The sequence below is a fragment of the Mesoplodon bidens genome (genome assembly GCF_964165515.1).
Source record: "Mesoplodon bidens genome assembly, chromosome: 3".
NCBI classification, from domain to species: Eukaryota; Metazoa; Chordata; class Mammalia; order Artiodactyla; family Ziphiidae; genus Mesoplodon; species Mesoplodon bidens.
The window spans coordinates 33,396,541-33,419,466 of NC_138178.1; the positions used below are offsets into that span (position 1 = coordinate 33,396,541).

Below are 22,926 nucleotides of genomic sequence, written 5' to 3' on the forward strand. Positions count from 1 at the left end.
AGGATAAAAATCCATCTCCCTACCTGGGTACAGTAATGTCCTTCCAAAGCAAAAAAGAACATTGTATGCCACTGCACTGCTTAAAATTAACTCTGCATTTTTGTCCTAACCATTTCGTTTAATCTAAATGATTTTTCTCAAACTAGAGTTAAGATGCTCTATGAAAAAGAGGCTCTCTGATCAATTAAGTTTTATTAACACCAAACGGAAAATCTCCTTAGAAACTTTAAAAGTATATTAGTGTGAAAGATGCTGAAAAGTCTTAAAGATGTTCAATTAATTTTGTCTAACCGCTTATTTCTCAAATGTATTTGGAACCTCTTTTTACAGGGGGTACATTTTCAAGGCCTTTTTTTTAAAAAAAGTCCGTGAGAAACACAGAAGTCATGAGAAACACCAAAAGGCAGGAGAGATTGTTCCAAATTAAGATAAACCAAAGAGATAAAATAATATGTAATATTATTTTATATTAATTTTTAATTTAATTAATTTTTAATTTAAATTTAAAATTTTAATTTAATTTAATTTAATTAATTTTAAATTAATAATTATTTTATATTAATATGTAATGTAAGACCCTTAATTGGGTCCTCAACCTGAAGACTTATAAAGGACATTTGGGAGGAAATGTTAATATGTATGGAATAATGGGTGATTTTATCAAATAACTTGATTTTTTTTAGGCATAATAGGGTATATTATGGATTTGTGAGATGGTGTCATTTTTATGAGATACATATTTCAGGGAGAAGTGTCATGATTTCTGCTAATTATTTTCAAATGATTCAACAAAACTTTTTAAAATATATGTGTATATGAAAGATATTTCATTTCTATATATTTTATGTTTCACTTATATATTTATGTTTACATATATATGAAAGAAAGAGAAAAATGCAAATGTGGCAAAATATTGACAATTGATGAATCAAGCTAAACGACACACAGGTGTTTATTATACCACCCTTTCAACTTTTCTGTAGATTTAAATTTTCAAAATAAAAAGCATTTGAACAAAAAAAGAAAGAAAAAAAAGGAACAAAGTTTGGGATATGCTGATATGGGTATTTTAATTATATATATATTTTTTTATAAATTTGTTTATTTATTTTATTTTTGGCTGCACTGGGTCTTTGTTGCTGCATGCGGGCTTTCTCTAGTTGCGGCAAGCCGGGGCTACTCTTTGTTGCAGTGCGCGGGCTCATCGTGGTGGCTTCTCTTGTTGCAGAGCACAGGCTCTAGGCACGTGGGATTCAGTAGTTGTGGCACACAGGCTCAGTAGTTATGGCTCACAGGCTTAGTTGCTCCGTGGCATGTGGGATCTTCCTGGACCAGGGCTCGAACCCGTGTCCCCTGCATTGGCAGGCGGATTCTTAACCACTGCGCCACCAGGGAAGGTCTCCCATGTAGAGTTAATTTCACAGATCCTTCCAGGTCATGAGTACAATGAGTCTAAAATGTTTCAAACTGCCTTGGCCACACCCTGGACTAACAGGAAGAGTGGACCACTTTCTTTACATTTCTGGGCCCCAGTTTCCTTATCAGCCACTAAGGAAGCCCACATATGTATTTTAGAACAGACCAAATTGAAATATTGGAACCATTCATATAATTCTACATCTCTAGGTTGATGCAAAGTTCAGATTTTGGATTGGAATGATGGGGAAAATTAATCTGTTTCCAAAATCACCATAACCTCTGATGGTCCTCTGTTTCCAGCCAGATCCATTAATCCACTGGCACCTTCCATGAGCATCTAGATGCTTTTTGGCACACAAATAAGACTTCCTTTCCACTGTCAGTGTCCGCTCCCACTGAAGCCATTTGCTGATTTGGGTTCTGATCGATGACTTAGTTTAAATCCTTTGCCATTTAAGGCCCTTCCAACTGGACCACTTTCTTATAACGCATTTGCCTTTTGATGGTTTATCTTTTTATAGTTGGTTTCATTGCAAAACACTTTCGTTTGGGGTTAATGCTGAGTCCTTTGAATAAAACATAGAGGAGCAAAGGTAGGTAGTAAACAGGCTTTTAGCAAGTGCAGTTATTTTATGATAACAGCATTTCTCCAGGCACGAGAGAGCTGCAGTTTCCCCATTTAAACAATTCCAGTTTTCATAGGCAACACATCCGTCCTCATGCTATCATTTGCGTTCTTTTTGTTTATTAAAATATGTTTATTACAGTTTGCCTGTGCAGTTTGCCTCTCCAAGGCAAACAAAAATAAAATTGCATTTTGAAGCTGCTGCTCTAAGTGCCTTAGCAAAATTAGAAGTCGGTGTTGAATATGCCGAAAGGACTGAGGATAGCGTACCAGACGCCAGCTCCATGATTGCTCAAAGAGAAAATTTGCATCCACTTTTCTTCCCCTAATGATGGTGTGAGCTAAAGGATTGAAGGGGGTGTATGTGAACGCTCTCGTCTAACAGTGAGATATAAAAAAAATGAAACGTGGGATTGGAGATTATTAAAGCTTGTCTCTTTATTTAGGATCTTCTAGGAAAGGACATTTTGGAATTCTGCCACTCTGAGGACCAGAGCCATCTGCGGGAGAGCTTTCAGCAGGTACCACCAGTGCTCACTTACAGCTGACATAGAAGCCGGCTACACACAGATGTAGTCCTTCGATGTGCCAGGCAGGCCAGCAGGGTCCCACCAAAGGCATCAGTCAGGGCCCCTGCCGTGAAGGGGCTCGCAGTCCAAGGGGGATGGCAGACCATCAGGAAGGAATTTCTGTTCATGGGAGAAGAGCGGAGGAGGGAGAGATTGACAGTGTGGGGAAGAGGCTGGAACGGTCTCCGAGGGGAGGCAACAATTGGGATGGGTCTTGAAAGATGAGCAGAGAAGAAATGACACTCTAGACTGAGGGGCCAGCCCCTGAGATGCAAAAGAGCATGGCTTTTTGGGAGAGTTATGAGTAGTTCCTCACGGCTGGAATGACACTGGCCGGCTTGTGGGGAGGAGGTGGGCAGTGGTCAAAGATGAGGCCGGTGAGGCCAAATTCTGAAGGGCCTCATGTGCCATTGCAAGGTGCTTAAATTCTCTCCTGAGTCATTTAAGTGCGGATTCCCTTGAGGCTTTGAAGTGGAGCAGTGTTTTTGAAAAACAATTTTGGCAGCCCAGGTATGCAGAAGAGACAAGGGTATGAAATAACTGGAACAAAAGACAAATTGGGAGCCTGCTTCAGTTGCCCAGGTGAGAGGTGGTGAGACCTGAAATGGGGTAGGAGCAGCAGAGGAGGCGGTTGTGGGGTTAGTGATACTTTGGATAGAGACAGTGAAGGAGAGAGAAGGATTGAGGATGACCGTGAGGGTCTGAGAGGAAGGCCACACTACTGACTGCATCCCAAGCATCACTGTGGTCAGCTGCTGTTTATTGAGCACCTACTATGTGCCAGGCGCTATGGAAATCCCTTTCGCACACACTGCTTTCCTGAATCTTCACGACAGTCACAGGAGATGGGCATTATTATCTTCATGCTACAGGTGAGTCAAGTGAAGCTCAGTGCAGGAAGAGCACCTTAGGGTCACGTGGGCAGTCAGTGACAGAACCAGGCTTCTCACTGAGGACCTGCCACCTCCTGAGCCCGGGTCCACCTGGGAGGAGAGAGAGAGAGCCAGTTTCTCAAAGGGCTCCAGCGACTCACTTCAGCCCCCGCAAAGAAAAGGACGGGTAATGTTACAGCAGAGGGACCTTTAAGTGACTTTTGAAGAGGGAATAATAGTTCGTCATTCATCTGAGAGAATAAGTCCTTGACATTCTGCTTTACAAGTGTTTCAGAATGAGGGCCTCTGACAGCTGAGCTCTCCTATTAAAGGCCTGGATATGTATGCACAAATAGATCTAGTGCTCCAATTACACGCCTCCCGTGCACGCGTAACCCCTCCTGCGCCCTGCGCGCTCCGCTCTGTTCTTCCCAGACATCACCAGCTCCTGGTTTTCTTTCCACCTGTCAGACTGCTTTGTCGTCCCTCTTCTGCCTGCGTCTCCAAGCCATGATGCCCTAGGGCTCCGTTACTGACCTTCTCTCTAATATCCCCCAGGCGATTTTTTTTTCATTAAAAAAAATGTCACTGGAGTATAGTTGATTTACAATGTTGTGTGAGTTTCAGGTGTACAGCAAAGTGATTCAGTTATACATATACATGTATCCATTCTTTTTCAGATTCTTTTCCTATATAGGTTATTACAGAGTACTGAGGAGAGTTCCCTGTGCTATATAGTAGGTTCTTGTTGATTATCTATTTTATATATAGTAGTGTGCATATGTTAATCCCAAGCTCCTAATTTATCCCTCCCCGCCAACGTTTCCCCTTTAGTCACCATAAGTTCGTTTTCAAAATCTGTGAGTCTGTTTCTGTTTTGTAAATAGGACAAATACTGTATGATATCACTCATAGGCAGAATCTAATTTTTTTTAATGATATAAATGAAGTTATTTACAAAACAGAAACAGACTCTCCCAGGCGATTTTATCCACTGGATGACTTCAGTCCAGACCATCGCCTGCGGATATATAGGCACCTACCCCTCCCTTGCACTCAATGCCCATTAACCTTCAAACATAGAATGCTCGGTTCTCTTCTCACAGCCCACAATCTCCCTTGCACCACTGTCTTTCTGGTTGCAAAGGCCAGAAACCAAGAAACAGTCTTCACTCCTCCCTTCATCTCCCTCCACACATCCAGCCCATCGAGTGTTCCTGTTACACCTCAAGAGACGCCCGTAACCCGCCCCCTTCTCCCTCTCTTCGCTCCTACTGACCTTGCCTAGGCCACCCGTCCGTATCTCTCATTTTGACGTTTGCAACAGCTCCCTGGCTGGTCTCCCTGCTCTTACTCTTGTCCCAGGCCAAACCATTCTGAAAACGTAAATTAGATTTTGCCACATCTTTACCTGAAAAGTGCCGACGGCTTTCCCGTGCACCTAGAAGCAGGTCCAAGCCCCTTACTCACCACGGCTGCAGGAACCTCGCCCTGCATGTCTCATCCGCATGTGTTCACTACACACGGGCCACCCTGGTCTTCTTTTGGTTCCTTGAACACATTATGCTTTCTCCCACCTCAGGGCCTTTGCACGTGTCTCCTCTGACCCTCACTCTTCACGTGACTGACACCTCTTATCTTTTAGGTTTTAACTCCTGTCACCTCAGAGACCCCGTCAGTGACGACCCTAGCTGAGAAAGGTCCCCTAACCTTCTCAGTCCCTCGTTTTTCCTCCACAGCAACTGTCCCGGTTTTCAATTGTTTTCTTTGTCCATTGATTTCCTTTTTTTTTTTTTTCTGTCTCTTCTACTAAAACACAGGCTCCCTGTGGGCACACTCCACATCTGTGCTTTTCACCATCATCTCCACCACTGGCTATGGTGTTTGCATGTGGATGCTCTTAATAAAGTAGTCTAAATGGATCATCACCCACAGCAGGTGACTTTCAATTTGGAAAAAATGTGGAATCAGAATGGCTAAACATTCAATAAACACTGCTATAGTATATCTCTTATGCCATCTTTGCTAAATATGTGGAAATTATTATAAACTGTGTGGTCTAGCATCGTCCTCTTTGGACTGGGTTGGCTTCATTTTCTTATGGAAATGAAGCTCTAACAGTGATGGGACCCCCCCCATCACTGTTGATAACCAGCCAGACCCTTTGTCATACATTATCCTGTATGATCCTCAATCCTTCACAGTATATTATCATCCCCACGTTTTTGCAGTGGAAACCAGGACTCAGAGAGGTTCAGTCACCTGCCCCGAGTCACACAGCAAGGCAATAACAGAGCTAGGGGTGGAGCCTGCCTCCTTCCAAAGCATCCATCCCCATCACCAAAGCCCCACACCGGCCTCACCATCTGACAGCACCCCTGAGATTTTAAAAGAAAAAGAAGGAATTTAACATTGATCCCACCCTGGTATCTGGCTTAAGTAACCCTCGCTCTGAGAGCAGCCACCTCATTCATTCCTCAGGCAGGAGGCAAAGCCAAAGCAGCCACGCCCTAGAGCCGGCAGCCAGGGCAGGTCACAGGGCTCAGCGGGCAGCAGGCAGCAGCCACAAGGACATCCTGGAGAGCGCCAGGCCTGGGCCCCTTGCTTGTGTTCTTTGGGTTCTAGCCACCAGTGGTCGGGGTGAGGGACAAATGTTGATAAAGGGAAGTGCCTTGTTTTTGCAAAAGCACGAAGGAGGCTATGTCAGTTCGGAGTCAGCCCTTGAACTCTGGATTTAAACAAGAGTATTTGAATGGCCCCGACGTGAGACCTTAGAGTGGGATCGAGTTTGTGAGGAATTTTGAGGTTGGTTTGTGAGGTTGGCTGGGAATCCTGAGTTCGCTCTGGTGTCTGCTCTTGGATTCCCTCTCGGGATCCCAGCTGACCTAGAAGTCAGATGAAAGGGTGGAACCCAGTGAGATTTAAGGCAGGTTCCTTCTTCTCTCTGCTCAGATGCCTTCAGTGGTGACGGTGGCAGTAGTGGTGGTGGTGATGAGTAAAGCTGTTTTCAGGAAGAGCTGGGCTAGGCTGGATTTATGCGTGGCCTTTGTGATCTGGGACACGAGCATCGCACCTGAATGAGGCGCAGTTGAACATACCAGCCTGGTCTCCAGGCCTGGACTGTGATACCCACACTGCCTTAACCTAGTGCCTCGTCCCATCCCCCATCGCACCTCAGGTCTCCCCGCCCCCAAACCTCTGCCCACGCTGCGCCTTCTGCCAGGAGAGCCCTCCCCAGAAGGCGCAGCGTGTTCACCTGCCAACATTTTACCCAAACCCACCTCCCTCCAGGAACCCTTTCTGGAGCCTGAGAAAGGCTGTCTCCTCGACTTGCTGGTAACCTGTGGCCCCTGATCTTGATCTCAGGTGGCCTCGGCCTGCAGCAGCTTGAAGCAGGGCTTCCGGTTCCCGGCCAGAGATTGAGGTCAGGTCGCGGCAGTGAGAGCACCAAATCCTAGCCACTGGACCGGTGGCCAGTGACAAGGCCCTGGCCCTTCAACTTTGCAGAAAAGAATCCCACAAGGACAGAAAGTAGTGAAACAAGTAAAATGTCCATTAGGAGGAAAAAGAGTACGTGTGGATAGACACACGGGTGGGCTCAGAGAATCACTTATAGGGGGCATTTCTTCCCGTTTCCTTTGTCCAGTCGTCTTGCTTTGCCTGGTTCTGAGTCCATATTTGATTTATCTCAGGGTCTTCCCACATGTGTGCATGCATCTCTTAGCCAAGGTGGATTCTAGTGAAGAGGCCTATGGGTAGGTTGACATCACCTACTACAGGGTGGCTCCCCTTTCCTTTTTGACCTCCAAGGAGCCTTTCTGCACGTGTGTAGTCAGGAAGGTCTCCTTGACTTCGAGGATGAGGAATATGTGGTCTTTTATCTCTCATCTGGTCAGGGCCCAACTCGTCTCTCCCTCCTGCTATTTTGGAGTGTCTGCCCACAGCGGGGCAAACTCCAGCTGCTCAGCCTGGGGCCCATCTATCTCCTGCCTCAGTCTTATGTTTCTGTAGCGGTATTTGCTCTCTGAGTTCAGTTACCCGTGCACCTGCCCTGCCTGTGCCAGGTGAGAAGCTCTTTGGGGACAAGTGTTCTGTCTCAGCTGTAGCGATTCAAGAAAAGACAAGGGGCACAGGGTCAGGTAGACCTGGGATCCCATCCTGTCTCTGCCCCTCCTTAGTCATAAGGCTTTGGCAGGAGAGTTAACCCCTTTGAGGCTCAGTTTCCACTTACACAAAATACTGCTGTGAGGACTGCGTGAGGTGAGATGCACAAGATGCTTGCACGAGGCGGGTGCAGGGCTGCGCTCCCTCCCTCGGCTCTTTAGCCGCAGCTCCAAGGGCTGAGCTTGCACACAGGCCGTGCCTTGGGAGTGTTGGTTACATGGAGTTAAAAAATTTCACGCCATCTCAGGCATCCTGGTTAGAGGAAACATGAAAAGGCTCTGTCCGCGAGCTTCAGAGTGTGGAAGACGTGGTCTCACGACGGGGGCGCTGCCTGTGTCCCGTGTGCTTTGTGCAGACTCAGAGGAGGACCCCTCAGAATATTGACCTGAGGGGCACGTGGCCTTGACCTCTGGCCAGCTTCCTGTTGGGGCTGCGGGCCGGCTGGCAGGCACCCCCGAGTGCCTGGCCTGGCCTCGCCCCACGACTTTGCTTCCTCACGTGAGGTGTCAGGAAGGGTCTCCCCTCCTTGCACTTTTGGTCTGGTTTCTTTACCACGTGGAATTTCCCACCAGGGAGCCCAGCACCCTCAGGTTTCATCTCATCCTGTTCCCCAAGGGTGGTGCAGAAAGAGGATGGCCGCCCCGGTGGCATCAGCCCAGGGCATGGGGCCAAAGATGCATCAGGTCGGCTCAGGAAATGTGCTTGAGGTGCCTGCTCTGTGCCGGGCCCTGGGCTGAGGGTGGGGGAGACTCGGTGACCGAGGGGTCCCTGACGTCCAATCTGGAATAAAGCACAAGTGCCTCCCCGACCCCTAGGACCAGGTCCCCATTCTCATCTCTGGTCACACTATGGTCTGCAGTTGGGCCAGCCCGCTGCCCAGCGCCTGGGGCCTTCCCGTCCCGTAGGCCAGGAGGGGGCGCTCCTGTTTGCTTTGCTTTGTCCTGGGTGCATGAGCACAGCCAGGCCCAGACGCACCAGCCATCTGTGTCCTTTCTCCTCACGTTCCTGCTTCTGAGAACTGCCGCCTTCTGCACCTGCGCCCGCCCGCCTCCGCATCTCCGGGTTTCTGTGTGTGATAGATCGTGTGTGTCTGCACAGAGCAGGAAAGCCAGCCGTGTGTTCGCTGAAACACACTTGTGGTTTGGAAGCAAGATCTTGGTTCCTGTCCCAGCTTTTCCACCAAAGTTGTCCGATCTTGGGCAACTTATTTTATTTCTGTGACACTCAGCATTATCCTCTGTAAATAGTAAAGCCCACCTCACCTAGTTCTTGTGAGGGTTTACATTTGGAAGTATTCCGGAAACCATACTGCAACATAAAAGTAATCCTAGAGGGACTTCCCTGGCAGTCCACTGATTAAGACTCCACGCTTCCACTGCAGGGAGCACGGGTTCGATCCCTGGTCAGGGAACTAAGATCCTTCATGCCACACAGCACAGCCAAAAAAAAAAAAAAAAAAAAACGGTAATAATAGATACATGCATACAAATAGATAATGCATAGAAATTAGTTATTTTATTTTATCTTCTCCCAGAGAGTATATTTAATCCAATCTACAATGTTAAACAGAGTTTAAGAATTTCTTAATGAGAGGTATGAATAAATAAACCCATGAATACAATGTCACGACATAGCTGAGTATGAGGGCCTTACTTCACGGGAGCACTGGCACCAAACTCAGAGCGCCCTAGCAGCCAAGGCGAAAAGGGAAACCCTCCAGCGTGTAGAGTTTTCATGATCTGATTTGTAAACGCTGATATCAAGTGGGCATTGACTAGTTGGTTTCTCACACGGTGGCGACAGAACAACCTAAATGCAGTGCCCTGCCTCACGGGGGAAGTGGACAGAGGGCTCCCGTCAGGTGACCACTCTCTCTCACCCCCACCCTCCCTCCGTGCCTGTCTTTGGCTACGATGCTCCTGTCCTGAGCTCCCGCCGGCTGCCTCCCCCTCCTCTGTCTGGCACCATCCTTCCTCCCGCTGATTTCCTTCTCCAAATGTTTGCTCAGGTGGTGAAGCTGAAAGGCCAAGTGCTGTCGGTCATGTATCGATTCCGCACCAAGAACCGGGAGTGGGTGTTAATCCGCACCAGCAGCTTCACCTTCCAGAACCCCTATTCTGATGAGATCGAGTACATCATCTGCACCAACACCAATGTCAAGTACGTACCTTCCCCCAGCCCGGGACCCCCTTCTCAATTCCCTCCCGAGGTGTGAGACCCCAGCGCCGAGCGATGACCCCCATGGCCCTCCCGCTCCGTCAGCACAGTCGGTTCGAGGTGCTCTGGTTTCCCATGCCGTTTCCTCTGCAGAGCCCAGCAGGGCAGAGCTGGGGGCTTCCTCGTGCCTCCGCCGTGTGCCTGCCGCCTGACCTTGTTTCGTGGTCCTGCTGAAGCCGGGGGCAGAGGAGTGAGGCTGAGCCTCTTGGCAGCGCTAGGGTGTTGGGGCAGGAGGCGTGGGGGTGGGCGCCCCCGGGACACGTGGTTTCTCTTCTGCCTGATCACTGACGCAGTCCTCCCAAGATCTTTGCTGGCGTCACCACCGCTGTGTCCTACGCATGTTAACACACAGACCCGAGCTCCGGTCTCGGCACCCCCGGCTTCCCAGCCGTGTGATCTTGACTGCTGTGTCCCCTCATTCCTCACATGTGGAAGGGGTGATAACACCTCCCTCTCAGGCTCCCATGAGGATTGGATGAGGTCCGGCTCCTAGTTACAGGCGGGTCACACCTCCTCTCTGGACTTCCTCTCGAGGAAATAGAAGTCCAGAGAACCAACAGGAACAAAGGCAAAATGATGCTGAGGTGTGGGGGAGGAATTGCAGGCTTCAGGGGCACGCAGTGAGCTGACTGGTGAAACTGTCACCGTGGCTCCCCGTACCGGTCAGTGCACTGCCGTCCTCCACTTTCCCAGGTTCAACACTGAGTCTGTGGAGTCTGTTCCCACCCTGGCCACCTCCCCATCCTCATCTGCTAACAGCCCCCCTGGGCACTGATGCCTCCGGGCACTCACCGTGACCTCCTGGCCTCCCTCAGGGCTCTCCATTGCCATATCCCAGCTCCCTGGGTTTGGGGGTTCCCATCTGGGTCCCACAAAGCAGCCTCCTTTCCAGGCAGCACCCTCAGTGTCTTGGCTTTGGCCCTGCTCCTAGGCCACAAGGCACAGAGCTTGACAGGTGGGTCCACACAAGATCCCTCAGAGGACAGGTGACCTGGGTTTCAATCCCAGCTCCCACCTGGGCAAGCCACCTGCTCTTTTGAAGCCTCAGTTGCTCATCTGTAAAATGGGGAAAATAACAGAACCCCCCCACCCTGGCCTCGGATCCTGCGCGTAGACAGTGTGTGTGAATCGCCCTGGCGGAGTAGCAGCCCTGGGCGGTGGGGTCTGCAGCAGTCGGTACCAATGCTCTGGAAGCGGCGCAACCCCTCTGCCACCTGCCGCCGCTGCTCGGGTTTCTTAGCTTGTTCTCTATGGGCTGCCCCAGATCCGCTAAGTGCGCGCTTCCTTCAAACCCTGCGCACATCGTGTGGCCTTCCAGCGAACAGAGAAGCCAGGGCCCTCCGCGTGAACCTCTCCTTGTTCATGTGGGGGTCTGTCTCCATCCCCTCCACTCCTGCTCTGCTGGCTTCTCCCTCCAGGGCCAAGCCCTCCATTTGCTTTCTAGCTCCCAGTGCATCCTCTGTCTCCCGTGGCCCCTGGGTTCTCGTCCAGTCCCGCCACAGCCTCCCTCCCAGGCCCTCACCTAGGCACATGGCTTCCTGATCTTGGAAAAACCCTGTCTTGCCAATCCTCCTTGCTTTTCCTCCCAGCTGGCCCTGCCACCTGTCTGTACTGGAGCCCCCTCACCATGCATCTCTTCTTGACCCCTGAGAGCCTGGCTGTGGCACCCAGCTCTGCTAACTTGCTTGCCCAGCAGCCACCAGGGACCCCATCAATAGCTCGTTCTCACTGGTCATTTTTCCCAGACTGTCTGGCCAACTCCTCTTTTTGTCTCTTTTTTTATTTTAATATAAATTAATTTATATATTTATTTATTTTGGGCTGCATTGGGTCTTTGTTGCTGCGCGTGGGCTTTCTCTAGTTGCGGCGAGCAGGGGCTGCTCTTTGTTGTGGTGCACAGGCTTCTCATTGTCATGGCTTTCCTTGCTGCAGAGCGCAGGCTCTAGGCGCACGGGCTTCAGTAGTTGTGGCTCGCGGGCTCTAGAGCACAGGCTCAGGAGTTGTGGCGCATGGGCTCAGTAGTTGTGGCTTGCAGGCTCTAGAGCACAGGCTCAGTAGTTGTGGTGCATGGGCTCAGTAGTCGTGGCTCACGGGCTCTAGAGCACAGGCTCAGTAGTTGTGGCGCATGGGCTCAGTAGTTGTCGCTCGTGGGCTCTAGAGCGCAGGCTCAGGAGTTGTGGCGCATGGGCTCAGTAGTCGTGGCTCACGGGCTCTAGAGCACAGGCTCAGTAGTTGTGGCGCATGGGCTTCGTTGCTCTGTGGCATGTGGGATCTTCCCACACCAGGGCTCAAACCCACCTCCCCTGAATTGGCAGGCAGATTCTTAACCACTGCGCCACCAGGGAAGTCCTGACTCCTCTTTCTTTACATCTTATCCCTTGGCTTACTTGATTCTGATTCTTCTTACACCTCCATGTTCTAGTCAGGACTTTGCTGGTGGTGAGAATAACAGGAGTAAATATAGTTGTAGATCCAGGTATGCAAAAAGATAATGTTATTATGTTTTAATAACTGACTTTGTCTAGTCACTGCTTGGTAAACTCAGTCAAATGGAGGGGTTTTTGCTTCTCCCACTTCCCCCGACCTGGGCAGGAGAGGGAGCCGAGCGGCACCCGCTAGTGCCAGGCCTATGTCCCGCCCTGGCCTTGGGGAAAATGGTGAATCTCAAGAAACAGGAGGAAGAGTCAGACGGGCAGGGCTCAGGATCCCATGGCTCCTTCTTCATTCTACACAGGGGAAGTGGAGGTGAGACACAGGCCTGACCTCCAGGAGCTCCTAGGATGAAGGTAACAGGTGTGCTCATTGACCTGGAGCCAGGGACGGGCAGTGGGAGCCCCGGGGGATGAGGCTGAAGTGAGCAAGAGAGCAACAGACCTGCTCGGCACCTGTTCAAGCCACAGCTCATCTGCAGGCTCCCCCTGCCTGTCCCGGCCCCTCTCCAGCCCCACCAGCTGCCTGTGCCCGAAGCCGTGGAAATGGGCAGGCCGGCCACGCATTCTGAGCCGTGGGCACTCTCCTAGAACGTTCACCCTCTTTTTTTTTTTTTTTTTTGTGGTACGTGGGCCTCTCACTGTTGTGGCCTCTCCCGTTGCGGAGCACAGGCTCCGGACGCGCAGGCTCAGCGGCCATGGCTCACGGGCCCAGCCGCTCCACAGCATATGGGATCTTCCCAGACCGGGGCACAAACCCGTGTCCCCTGCATCGGCAGGCGGACTCTCAACCACTGCGCCACCAGGGAAGCCCCCACCCTCTGATGCCAACCTGTTGACTGGCTCTTAGTGCAAGGTGCCTCCTGCTACGATCCTGTCCCTTTTCTCTTCCATTCATCCCTGCCTGTCGCGTGTGTGGTGCCTGATGTCTGTGGCTTGCTGCAAGAGAACCTCTGAGGGTGTGGCGGGAATAGCCCACCTGTCACTGAAGCTGCTCAAGTGCGGGCCTCCCTCTGCAGTAAAGAGCATGGTCCCAGGCTGGGGACCAGGCAGAGTCCTCTAGACTTAGGGCAGAAGAAGAGACTGAAGCTCCCTTTTTTGGGGTTTTTGGTAGTTTTACCTTTTTCACCTTTCATTCACTTCTAACATGAATACAAGCTTCAGCCATCACGGTCACGTGCCTTGTTGCGACTCAGTTCAACGCAGTGGGTAGTCACTGACCACTGTGCCAGGCGTCCAGTAAACTCAGGACACCTCTGTTCTGGTCTCTGCAGCACCACCACCCCGCACCCCCGGAAGGCTCCCATCACGTGGAGAGCGTGAGAAGTAGGCAGCAGGAGCGGGGGACAGGTAAAAACGCCATCATGAGGGCACAGGGTAGACAGAATTCACGCTTCCACACAGGGCCTCCGAGAAAGCATCCCCAGCAGGTAGCGCTGCAGCGGAGCCTGGAAGGAAAGTGAAGCCCTTCCTCCTAAAAGCAGTCACAGGCAGAGGTTTTGATTTATTTTTCTGGAAGTCAGACATCGTTGACAAAACAGAACATTCTGTCCCCAGGGCTGTCCCTACATCTCTTCTCAGGACGATTGCTCCTGGCAGCTCACTGAGGTTAGATGGGGTGACAATGTCCCTCGGCACATGGGCTCACAGCAGAGGCCTGAACTACTGTCTGCTGGACCAAAAGGTCTTCAGTGGGTAGAGATGGTAGGAAATGTTTACTGTGGACAGTAGAGGGCAGTGACAACTGTCACGAGAACGGTCCTCCCTGCTTCAAATTTGTGGCTAAACGTCGCCAGCAGTAGGCAGACTCGTTATGGAAAGGTCCTTACATGCTCTATGCTTGCAGGGCTGGGGGCAGGGGGTGGTGGGGAGTTGCAAACCCAGCTGCATTCAGTCAAGAGCATCCAAAAGAAACTTCCCAGGGAAATGGAGTGTTAATGGTTAGCATTTGAAGCTGCTGAAAAGAAGGCCTCTTTGTCACCCTTGCCTATTTTCCTGTTACGTCGATGCAGGAAAATGGAACGAAGTCCAGAAAACACAGACTCCCATTTCACACACTGGTGGCGCCACTTTGAAACGTGCCCACGTCTTAGTGTCTAGTGATCGACACTGTTTCAGGTAGACAAGCCGTGGGCCTCTTGGTGCAGGGGTCATTCGCACGACCCAGGTGCTGTGCTTTCCTTAGCGGGGACCGAAGGCAGCCCTTTGCATCTGCTGGGTCTGAGCCCTGTTTGTGTGACAGCCCCTTACAAAGTCACTGTGGGTCTTCATAACCACAGCTGCGTGTTGTGCCTGTGTATGTGTGTCCTTGAAACTCCACCACGCCCATAGTCACGGTGGGCGTCTCAGGGCCCGCCGTCCATCCCCACGTCTTCAGGGACGGCAGTCTCGGGCCCAGCCCACCTGGCAGGTAGTTGGCAGGATGTGGGAGCAGGGAGTAAAAGGAAGCAAAGAAGACCTACAGGGAAGGTGTCATTCCTGGTCTCTGCAGAACCTCGAGAAGGGGAAGGGGCCAAAACACCCTGTCACCAAGCCCCATCCTGGGACTTGTCTTGGGTCCTGCCCTCTCATCCACCTGCAACAGACAACCTGGCAGAGAAGCGGCCCACAGGTTCCGTCTGGGGTCCTCTCTGGCCCTCCTTCTCCTCCTTGGCCCCTTGTCCGATGACCCCATCCAGGCCTTTGCCATCTCCTGGGTGAGCATCCATCCTCCTTCCTGACCGGTTCCTCCTGCCTTCCGTCCGGCCCCAGACGCCATCTCTCTAAAACCACACTCACACTGCGCCCTGTCCCTGATCAGAACAGTTCCAAACCCCTTGACAGGCACCCAGAGTCCTTCACAATGGGCATGCAGACGGCGCTCAATCAATGGTGGGTATTATTAGCCTCGCTCTGGTCAGCTGAGCTTGCCCAGCCCCTAGATGGCTCCAAGCTGGTTTCTGGTTACACCCAGGGGTGCGATCACACGCTGCCCCCGAATGTCCCCCTGATTGCTGGTTGCTCACTTACTCAGGCTGAGTAAAAAAACCTCCATTCTGGGAGCGTCAGAGATAAATTGACAGCATCTGCCCAACATCCTGCGCCTTCCCATGCAGGGAGGCCACACTGACAGGAACCCTGGGCTTGCTGCGTCTGGTTTCTAATCATCAGCTCTAGTCCCCCAGCTAATGGGCAGGGGGCAGGGGGCAGCGGTCGGGGGCAGTGGGAGCCCGGTTCCCTCAGGTCCCTCCCGTGCACTGTCAGTCAGCTTGCAGCCGAGCTCCCGTGTCTCTCCCTCTCTGGAATTTGCAAGCACACCAAGGTTTATTTTTATTCCGTTGCCGTGAAATGTCCGAGAAAGCTCCTTTGGCCTCTTCTCAGGATGGGACGGCCTGCAGGTCAGCATTTCTTCCCCATGCACTCGGCGACGGAAGCGGAAACCAAAGGCCAGGACAGAGAATCTGATGTGCGGACCACAGGGGGAGTGAGGTTAGGATCCTTGGGATTTGCCAGCCAAGCCTGAGACTTTATTTTCCTTCTACGATGAAAGTTGCTTTCTGTGGTCTCAAAGCCCCCAGAGCAACAGAGCTGAGAACAAACTCCCATCGTAACACCTCAGGCCCTGACCACACTTCTGCGCAAATTAGAAGCCCATCTTCCCTGCATCGCAGACCAGCCCCAGGGTACACAGCAGGGTGAATGGAGAGGTCTGGGTTTCTGCCCTGTTCACCCCACAGCCAGGCGCCAGGCACAGCAGCACAACTGCCCACTCACCAAGACTCTGTGCTTGGGCTGGACACCCAGGCTGAGCCACAAGGTAGGAGTCGTCATTATTTCTTGGAAAAATGCTTGTGGGTTGAAGGTTGGGCCCTGGGAAACTTGTGAAAGGAAGAAAGGGTGGTCCACGGATTCCCACCAGGAAGGGGAGTTCACTGCTCCAAAAATCCCAAAGCACAGGTCTTTTTTTCTCTCCCACCTGGTGGCTCAAGGTGGTGTCTTGTGGGGCGCACAGCTCTGGAATGGGAGGCGTGACATGATGGTTCCTGTTACACCTGTGGGACAGAGTGCGGGGTCTGCAACCAGACAGACTCGGCTTTGAGTCCTGTGTGCACCACACAGACCTGTGTCAGTGCGCCTCAGTTTCTTTATCTGTAAAATGGGACTTCTGCAGAGATGTGAAAACAGTAGCGAAGTACTGGCTCTGGGTTCTAAAACTACCCTCGGAAGATGAGGGTGCCCTCAAGATGGAAATCAAAATAAAAGAAAACAAAACTGTCAAGTACGAATAAGAAAATATAGAAAGTTGTGGTTTTTCTGTTGACGATTATATCGATTCTTTAAAATGTTTTTGAAATATCCATTTTTTGGAAAATTACTTTTAGTGCTCCTGCTTCCTGGTGTTACAAGCATAGGCTTAGACTGCCTGGTGGGCAATCTCAGGATGCTGGTTTTATTATTAACCTTTTCCCTGGGCTCTCACACCATGGTGGGAAGACATACTGTGTGCTCAGATAGAACCTCATTCTTGCCGTGTCGTGGCCTTAACTCAACATACCGCGATTGCTTGCCAACTTGTCTGTTTTCCTCTGGAGGTTGTCAGTGCCCAAGGGCAGAGACCACATAGGTTCTGAATCATCATCCTCTCTCCAGTGCCTGGCACAGAGCTTGGCATAGACATTTCAGCACACTTCACTGCAGACATGGCTCACCCGGGCTTAGTTCCAAATAAACTATTCACTGGGTCCTCCAACTGGGGTCCTTTTCTAGGATGTCTTCCCTTACAGGGGACACGCACGCCAGGGGCGCCAAGTGAAAGGCACGGCTGGAGGAGTGAATAGTGTTCGGACCGTACCTCTCTTTGAATGCTGAGAAAAAGAGTTGAGAAGCACAATTCAAGTTATTTTGTGTTTCTCCAGGGCAGAATTGGAACTCAAACTGGGAGTTGTAGGAAGGTAGATTTGGGCTGTTTTGGGGACGGACTTTTTATATTGTTTCTGTCTACAAATGGAACAGGCTGCCTCGGAAGGTAGCAAGCTCCCCAGGACGGTGGCGGTCGGGCAGAGACTGGCCAGTGGCCCGTCTGAGATGATGGATGAATACTAGGGACTGATCCAGCTGGGGAGCTGGGGACCAGACCCCTCTGTTCATTCCGTTCCTAGTTGCTGAGAATAGTCAGGAAAAGGAATGCTTCCGCGCTCGGAGTTAGAAAGTCTCTTCTTTCTCAGTCTTCACCACCTACCAGCCTGGCGGTTGTGTTGACGTTCGTGTTTGCCCTTTGAGACCTTGTTTCCACCCTCTGCCCTGCTATGTGCCTGGGAAGGGCCAACGTTGAACTCTGTGGACAGGAACGAGAGGGTTTCCAGTTGTCCGGCCAGTGGAGGGACAGGCTGCAGACCGTGGGGTGAGAGGAGGCCGGCCACCTCCCAAGACGAGCGGAGGCTGCATCCGTCATCAGGCAGCTGATCCCTGCCGGCCCCCACTGCCCCTTCAGCCCGGGGGGGAGTTGGACTTCCCCCCACTGCTGCTAGCCCAGGGGTTCTTCAAGCCGAGTCTCCCTTACCACTGTCCCACACCTGCCAAGTAACCCCTTCCCTACACCCTCTTTGATCACCCCTTCCAAGAGCGCCATCCAGTCTCTGAAGCCCGGTAGCCTCTCTGGGCCTCAGTTTCCCCACTTGTAAAGGGAGTTTCTAAAATATCTACCTCGAGGGTTAGCTCACGGTGAGGCTAACGTTGAGTTGCGTGAGTGCAGAGCCGTAGCAGAGGGCTGGGGCGGATGCACAGTGGATGCCGGCGTCTTTGCCCTCCCCCTGGCCCAACTACACCGCTCCTCCGAGGGGGGCGCTCCAGATCCTCGGTTGCTGATTCAGGTTGCAGTTACCCCGCTGCGAGCTCGCCGTGGCCCCTCTGCAGGGACCTGCTCCCCTGACTGAGCCGACCCACGCCAGCCCACCCCTCCGTTCCTCCCCGTGGAGTGTCTAGTGAGCTCTCCGTGCACCTCACACCCCGAGTGAAGGCGGGGGGGAATCTGTGAGCCGTCCCTCCAGCGGTCTTGCTACCTCCCTGTCCAGGGCGTGGCCAGGGATGAGAAAAGCTTGATGTCCGAAGATGGACAAAGGGACCCCCAGGATCATTCTTGCCTTAAAATAGTGAAATAGTGAAAACGAAAATCTGTCCGATTAATGCAAGCACTTAAGATATTTTTGTCCATGTTCCAAATCTTGTTCACCCACATAGGACATAACGTTTGTAGCCGTAATCATAGCGTCCGTAACATTTCGTGCGGAACTTTTCCACACGCTCTTATCACACCTTCTGGTGTTTCCAGGCGGTCTTCACAGTGGCCACTGCTGGTGACCGTGGAGGATTTCCTCAGCAAATTAATATACGTAGTTTACCAAGCCACTCCCCTATTACAGCCAGCTTTGTGTGGATGGCTCTTGTTTCCTGCCCCTGAATCATTTCCTTAGCAGAAACCTCAGCAGCAGGGGGACCACCTGGAAGGGAAGGGTGTGACCCTGGCCGTACCCCCTAATGTGGCCGCCGTACTGCTTTCCAAGAAGATTGTATCCACACACGCTTCTCCTACAGAGTGTGAGCTGAGTGGTTTCAACACCAAGCCACCACACTAAGCATGTTTTTACCAACTTAGTAGGTGAAAAATTATACTTCGAGGTGATTTTAATTTGCACTTATTTTGTTTATTTTAGTGGTGAAAATATTTCCCTAATTACTTGCTTGTTATATGTGTATACATGTTATATGTATACATATTGCATATTACATATTTGTTTATGCTTGCATGGTCTGTTCATGTCCTTTAAATTGATGCATGGTCAAGGGTGGGGGACTGATTTTTGTCAGCAATTTGCCAGTAAGTTTTTGCCTGACATCCTTGTTGGTGTTTAAGGGTCATCCTGCCCCTTTTTTAGGCTCTGAGCTGCAGGACTCACTGTGCCTTGAAAGTAACCCAGTTTCCATACTTTAAAATGTCAAGCAACCATTCCCTCTAAGTAGTCTTTTGCTTTCCCAAGTCAAGCATCCCGGTACCATGCAGAGAACAGAGCAAGACGGGTCAGACGCGTGAGGTCAGATCCTGGGTCTGTCGTGTCACAGCCACTTGCTGGTCAGCCAACTGGGACAACCGCTTGGCCTCTTTCAACTTCTGTCTCCTAATTTTAATGTGGGGTAAAGTAACCACTGTGAAAATTTAGCGTGAGACTTGGATGGGATGATGTCACCTCCTACCAGCTTACAGGGAAGCAAATGTTGGCCGAAGCCAACAGCATCGTTGGGCTTTTCTGAATTTTGCCTTAAATTTTTTTCTCTTTTAGTGTTGGTGTCTTTTACCCTGCATAAAATGAAATCATAAATCAAAACTTATTTCCTAAATATTGGCAGCCTACACTTGAAAGACAAGGCTTGGGGTCTTGATTTGGGACATAAAAATAATGAAATCAGTCATAACTGAGAACAGTTTAGAGATCCATCGGGCATTGCCGTCTGTGCCCTTGGGGAGTGGGGACAGTTGTGGCTCCGCCCCGTCGGCACCACTTCTCTTCTTCGTGACTGCTGACTCCTTGTTTCCCAGGCAGCTTCAGCAGCAGCAGGCGGAATTGGAGGTGCACCAGAGAGACGGGTTGTCATCCTACGACTTACCGCAGGTGAATTTCTGGAAAGCACTTTCCCAGTTGGAACTGTCTCCAACCAAAGGACTGCGGACTAAATCCAATCCTTAGCTTGAGCCCCTCACCTCAAGAGGTGCTGTCTCTCCCTCTACCCACCCTGCAAAAAGCATTTTGGTCCCCAGAGTGGGGCGGGGGGTCGGCTGTGACTCTTCCATGCAGAGCCGAGCCGAGCCGTGAAGAGTGTAAAACAGGAAGCGCTAGGAGACGCGGTCAGCCAGCACAGTAAGTGCCCTACATACGAACCGTCAAGCTGCGAGCTTTCAAAGATGCGAACGTGCGTTCACACGTCCAGTCACGGAAGTTAGCTCACGTGTCTGGCGTACATTGTCACATGCGTGCGTCCTCTACAAGTGACTGTGTTTTTGTGTACTTTACAGTACTGTAGAGAGTACAGTAGCACAGTATCTTTATTTCAAGCCCACGATGCCCGGAAGCAAGCGTAAAAGCAGCGGTGATGTAGCTGGTACTACTGTACTTTTCAAGGTACTGTACTGTAAGATTAAAAAGGTCTTCTTTATGTTTTGTTTGTTTTTTATGTAGTATTTGTGTGAAAAGTATTGTACACCTATTACAGTACAGTACTAGAGAGCCGACTGTGTTAGTTGGGGACCTAGGCTAACTTTGTTGGACTTACGAACATGCTCTCAGAACGGAACTCGTTCGTATGTAGGGGACTTACTGGTACTGAGATGCAGAGGCTGTGTGGGAACTAACCCTAACCCTAAGCCTAAGCCTAAGCCTAAGCCTAAGCCTAAGCCTAACCCTAAGCCAGCACGGCTTTGAACTGTGTCAGCCCTGCAGCCTTCTCGCTGCTTCTCCCGCCTTTAGTCTGAGCCCCTCTGTTCTCAGCACACTTGTCCAGTCACAGCCTGTGTCTCCCACTTCACTGCCCTGTCCCCTTTCCTTCTCCATCTCCCCAGGCCCCCGCTGCGGGAGAAACCGCAGCTTGTGTTGGTATTTGGCCTCTCTCTCCAATTAAACTTTATGTTCACTTTTCCCGATATTTAGACTAGGTTGATTATTTTTATTTATCTCTCTCCAAGTGATCAGTGGGACTCCAGGGACCTTTCTGTGACCTCTCGTTCACACCCCCGCCCGTCTGTTCTTGGCTTTCCCGTACAGAAAAGCTCCTGCCCTACACAACACCGAAGGCTGAGATGCCAGCAATTCTGAGGGAGGGGGACCTGGTGGAGGCAAACAGGTGACCGCTGGGGGCGTTTGCTGTGCACCTTACACGCAGGATGTTCTTGTGTTTTCATGTGCAAACAGGTTCCTGTCTCCAACCTACCAGCCGGGGTTCACGAGGCCACGAAGTCTGTGGAAAAGGCAGACTCAATCTTTTCCCAGGAAAGAGATCCGCGGTTTGCCGAGATGTTTGCAGGAATCAGTGCATGTAAGTTTCCAAAGGATGCTGAGGTGAGATTGTGGGGTTTATAGTCGCCGTCCAGCCATTTGGAGGCAGCCCACCCTTGAGGGTGAATTTACAGCGACTTCTATAGGGTAGAAAAGTAGCACCAAATACAGGGGTCCCAGTGGATCCTCTCTACTCCTGGCCTCGCCTCTCATTTACCCGTTACCTGGGGCAACCAACCTGGGGCCTGTGACATCTCATCTTCAAAATTTGAGGAACTGGAATAAATGAGCTCTATTAATCATGGTAGAATTTAGTTTTATCAAGACAAAGACATGTCCCTATAAAAAAAAAATCTCTTGGGACTTCCCTGGTGGTGCAGTAGTTAAGGATTTGCCTGCCAATGCAGGGGGCACGGGTTCGAGCCCTGGTCCGGGAAGATCCCACATGCCGCGGAGCAACTAAGCCCGTGCACCACAACTACTGAGCCTGCACTCTAGAGCCCATGAGCCACAACTGCTGAGCCCACGGGCCACAACTACTGAAGTTCGCGCACCTAGAGCCCGTGCTCCGCAACAAAAGAAACCACCGCAATGAGAAGCCCGTGCACTGCAACCAAGAGTAGCCCCCACAACTAGAGAAAGCCCACGTGCAGCAACGAAGACCCAACACAACCAAAAATAAATAAATTTATTTTAAAAAAAGAATCTCAAATTAATCTCTAATGCAGAGAGGACTGCATTTTAAAACAAAAATATGCAGTAAAAAGGAAAATAAAAATTTTCCAGTATCCTACCACCCAGATTTAATCTTTTTTAACTTTTTAAAAGTCCTTGGGCTTCCCTGGTGGCGCAGTGGTTGGGAGTCCGCCTGCCGAGGCAGGGGACGCGGGTTTGTGCCCCGGTCCGGGAGGATCCCGCATGCTGCGGAGCGGCTGGGCCCGTGAGCCGTGGCCGCTGAGCCTGCGCGTCCGGAGCCTGTGCTCCGCAGCGGGAGAGGCCGCAACAGTGAGAGGCCCGCGTACCGAAAAAAAAAAAAAAAAAAAAAAAGTCCTTTTTGTCTTTTTCTATACATATGAAATCTTTTTATATACAAAATCGAGCTTCTGCTGTTTGGTAGCTTACTTTTTCACATGACAATTCATTATGAACATCTTTCTAGATTATTAAATGGTCTAAATCGTATATACCGCCTGCATAGCGTTCCATTGTATGGGTGTTCCACGGCTCATCCTTCATGGTGGTCACTGGGGTGCTCACCTGTGTTAGCACTGCAGTTAGAGAAAATGGCGCCATTCTTGGGACTTCGCTGGCGGTCCAGTGGTTAAGACTCTGTGCCTCCACTGCAGGGGACTCGGGTTCAATCTCTGGTCAGAGAGCTAAGATCCCACATGCTGCGAGGGGCGGCCAAAAATCAATAAATAATAAAAAATAAAATGGTATAAGAAATATTTTTTAAAAAGAAAATGGTGCCATTCAAAGTTCAGGTGTCACGTGGAACCCACATGTGCATCTGCCTCACTCGCCCACTCAGACTGCCGCCAAGATCAGCAACATATAAAACTTGGAAGTGTCTTTGTCAGTTCCAAAATTCAGGGAAAAGATTCCATTTTC

General features: G+C 50.7%; 1 protein-coding gene across 7 annotated transcripts in view; it reads left to right on the forward strand.

The window, feature by feature from the left end:
- ARNT2 (aryl hydrocarbon receptor nuclear translocator 2) overlaps positions 1–22,926 on the forward strand; it is a 194,186-nt gene that overhangs the window by 145,691 nt on the left and 25,569 nt on the right. For all 7 annotated transcript variants that reach the window (XM_081227599.1, XM_081227601.1, XM_081227597.1 and 4 more), the window contains 4 exons: positions 2,491–2,565; positions 9,658–9,809; positions 19,866–19,938; positions 21,232–21,355. In XM_081227599.1, coding sequence (XP_081083725.1) covers positions 2,491–2,565; positions 9,658–9,809; positions 19,866–19,938; positions 21,232–21,355 — 424 coding nt within the window. The remainder of the gene's footprint in view (positions 1–2,490; positions 2,566–9,657; positions 9,810–19,865; positions 19,939–21,231; positions 21,356–22,926) is intronic.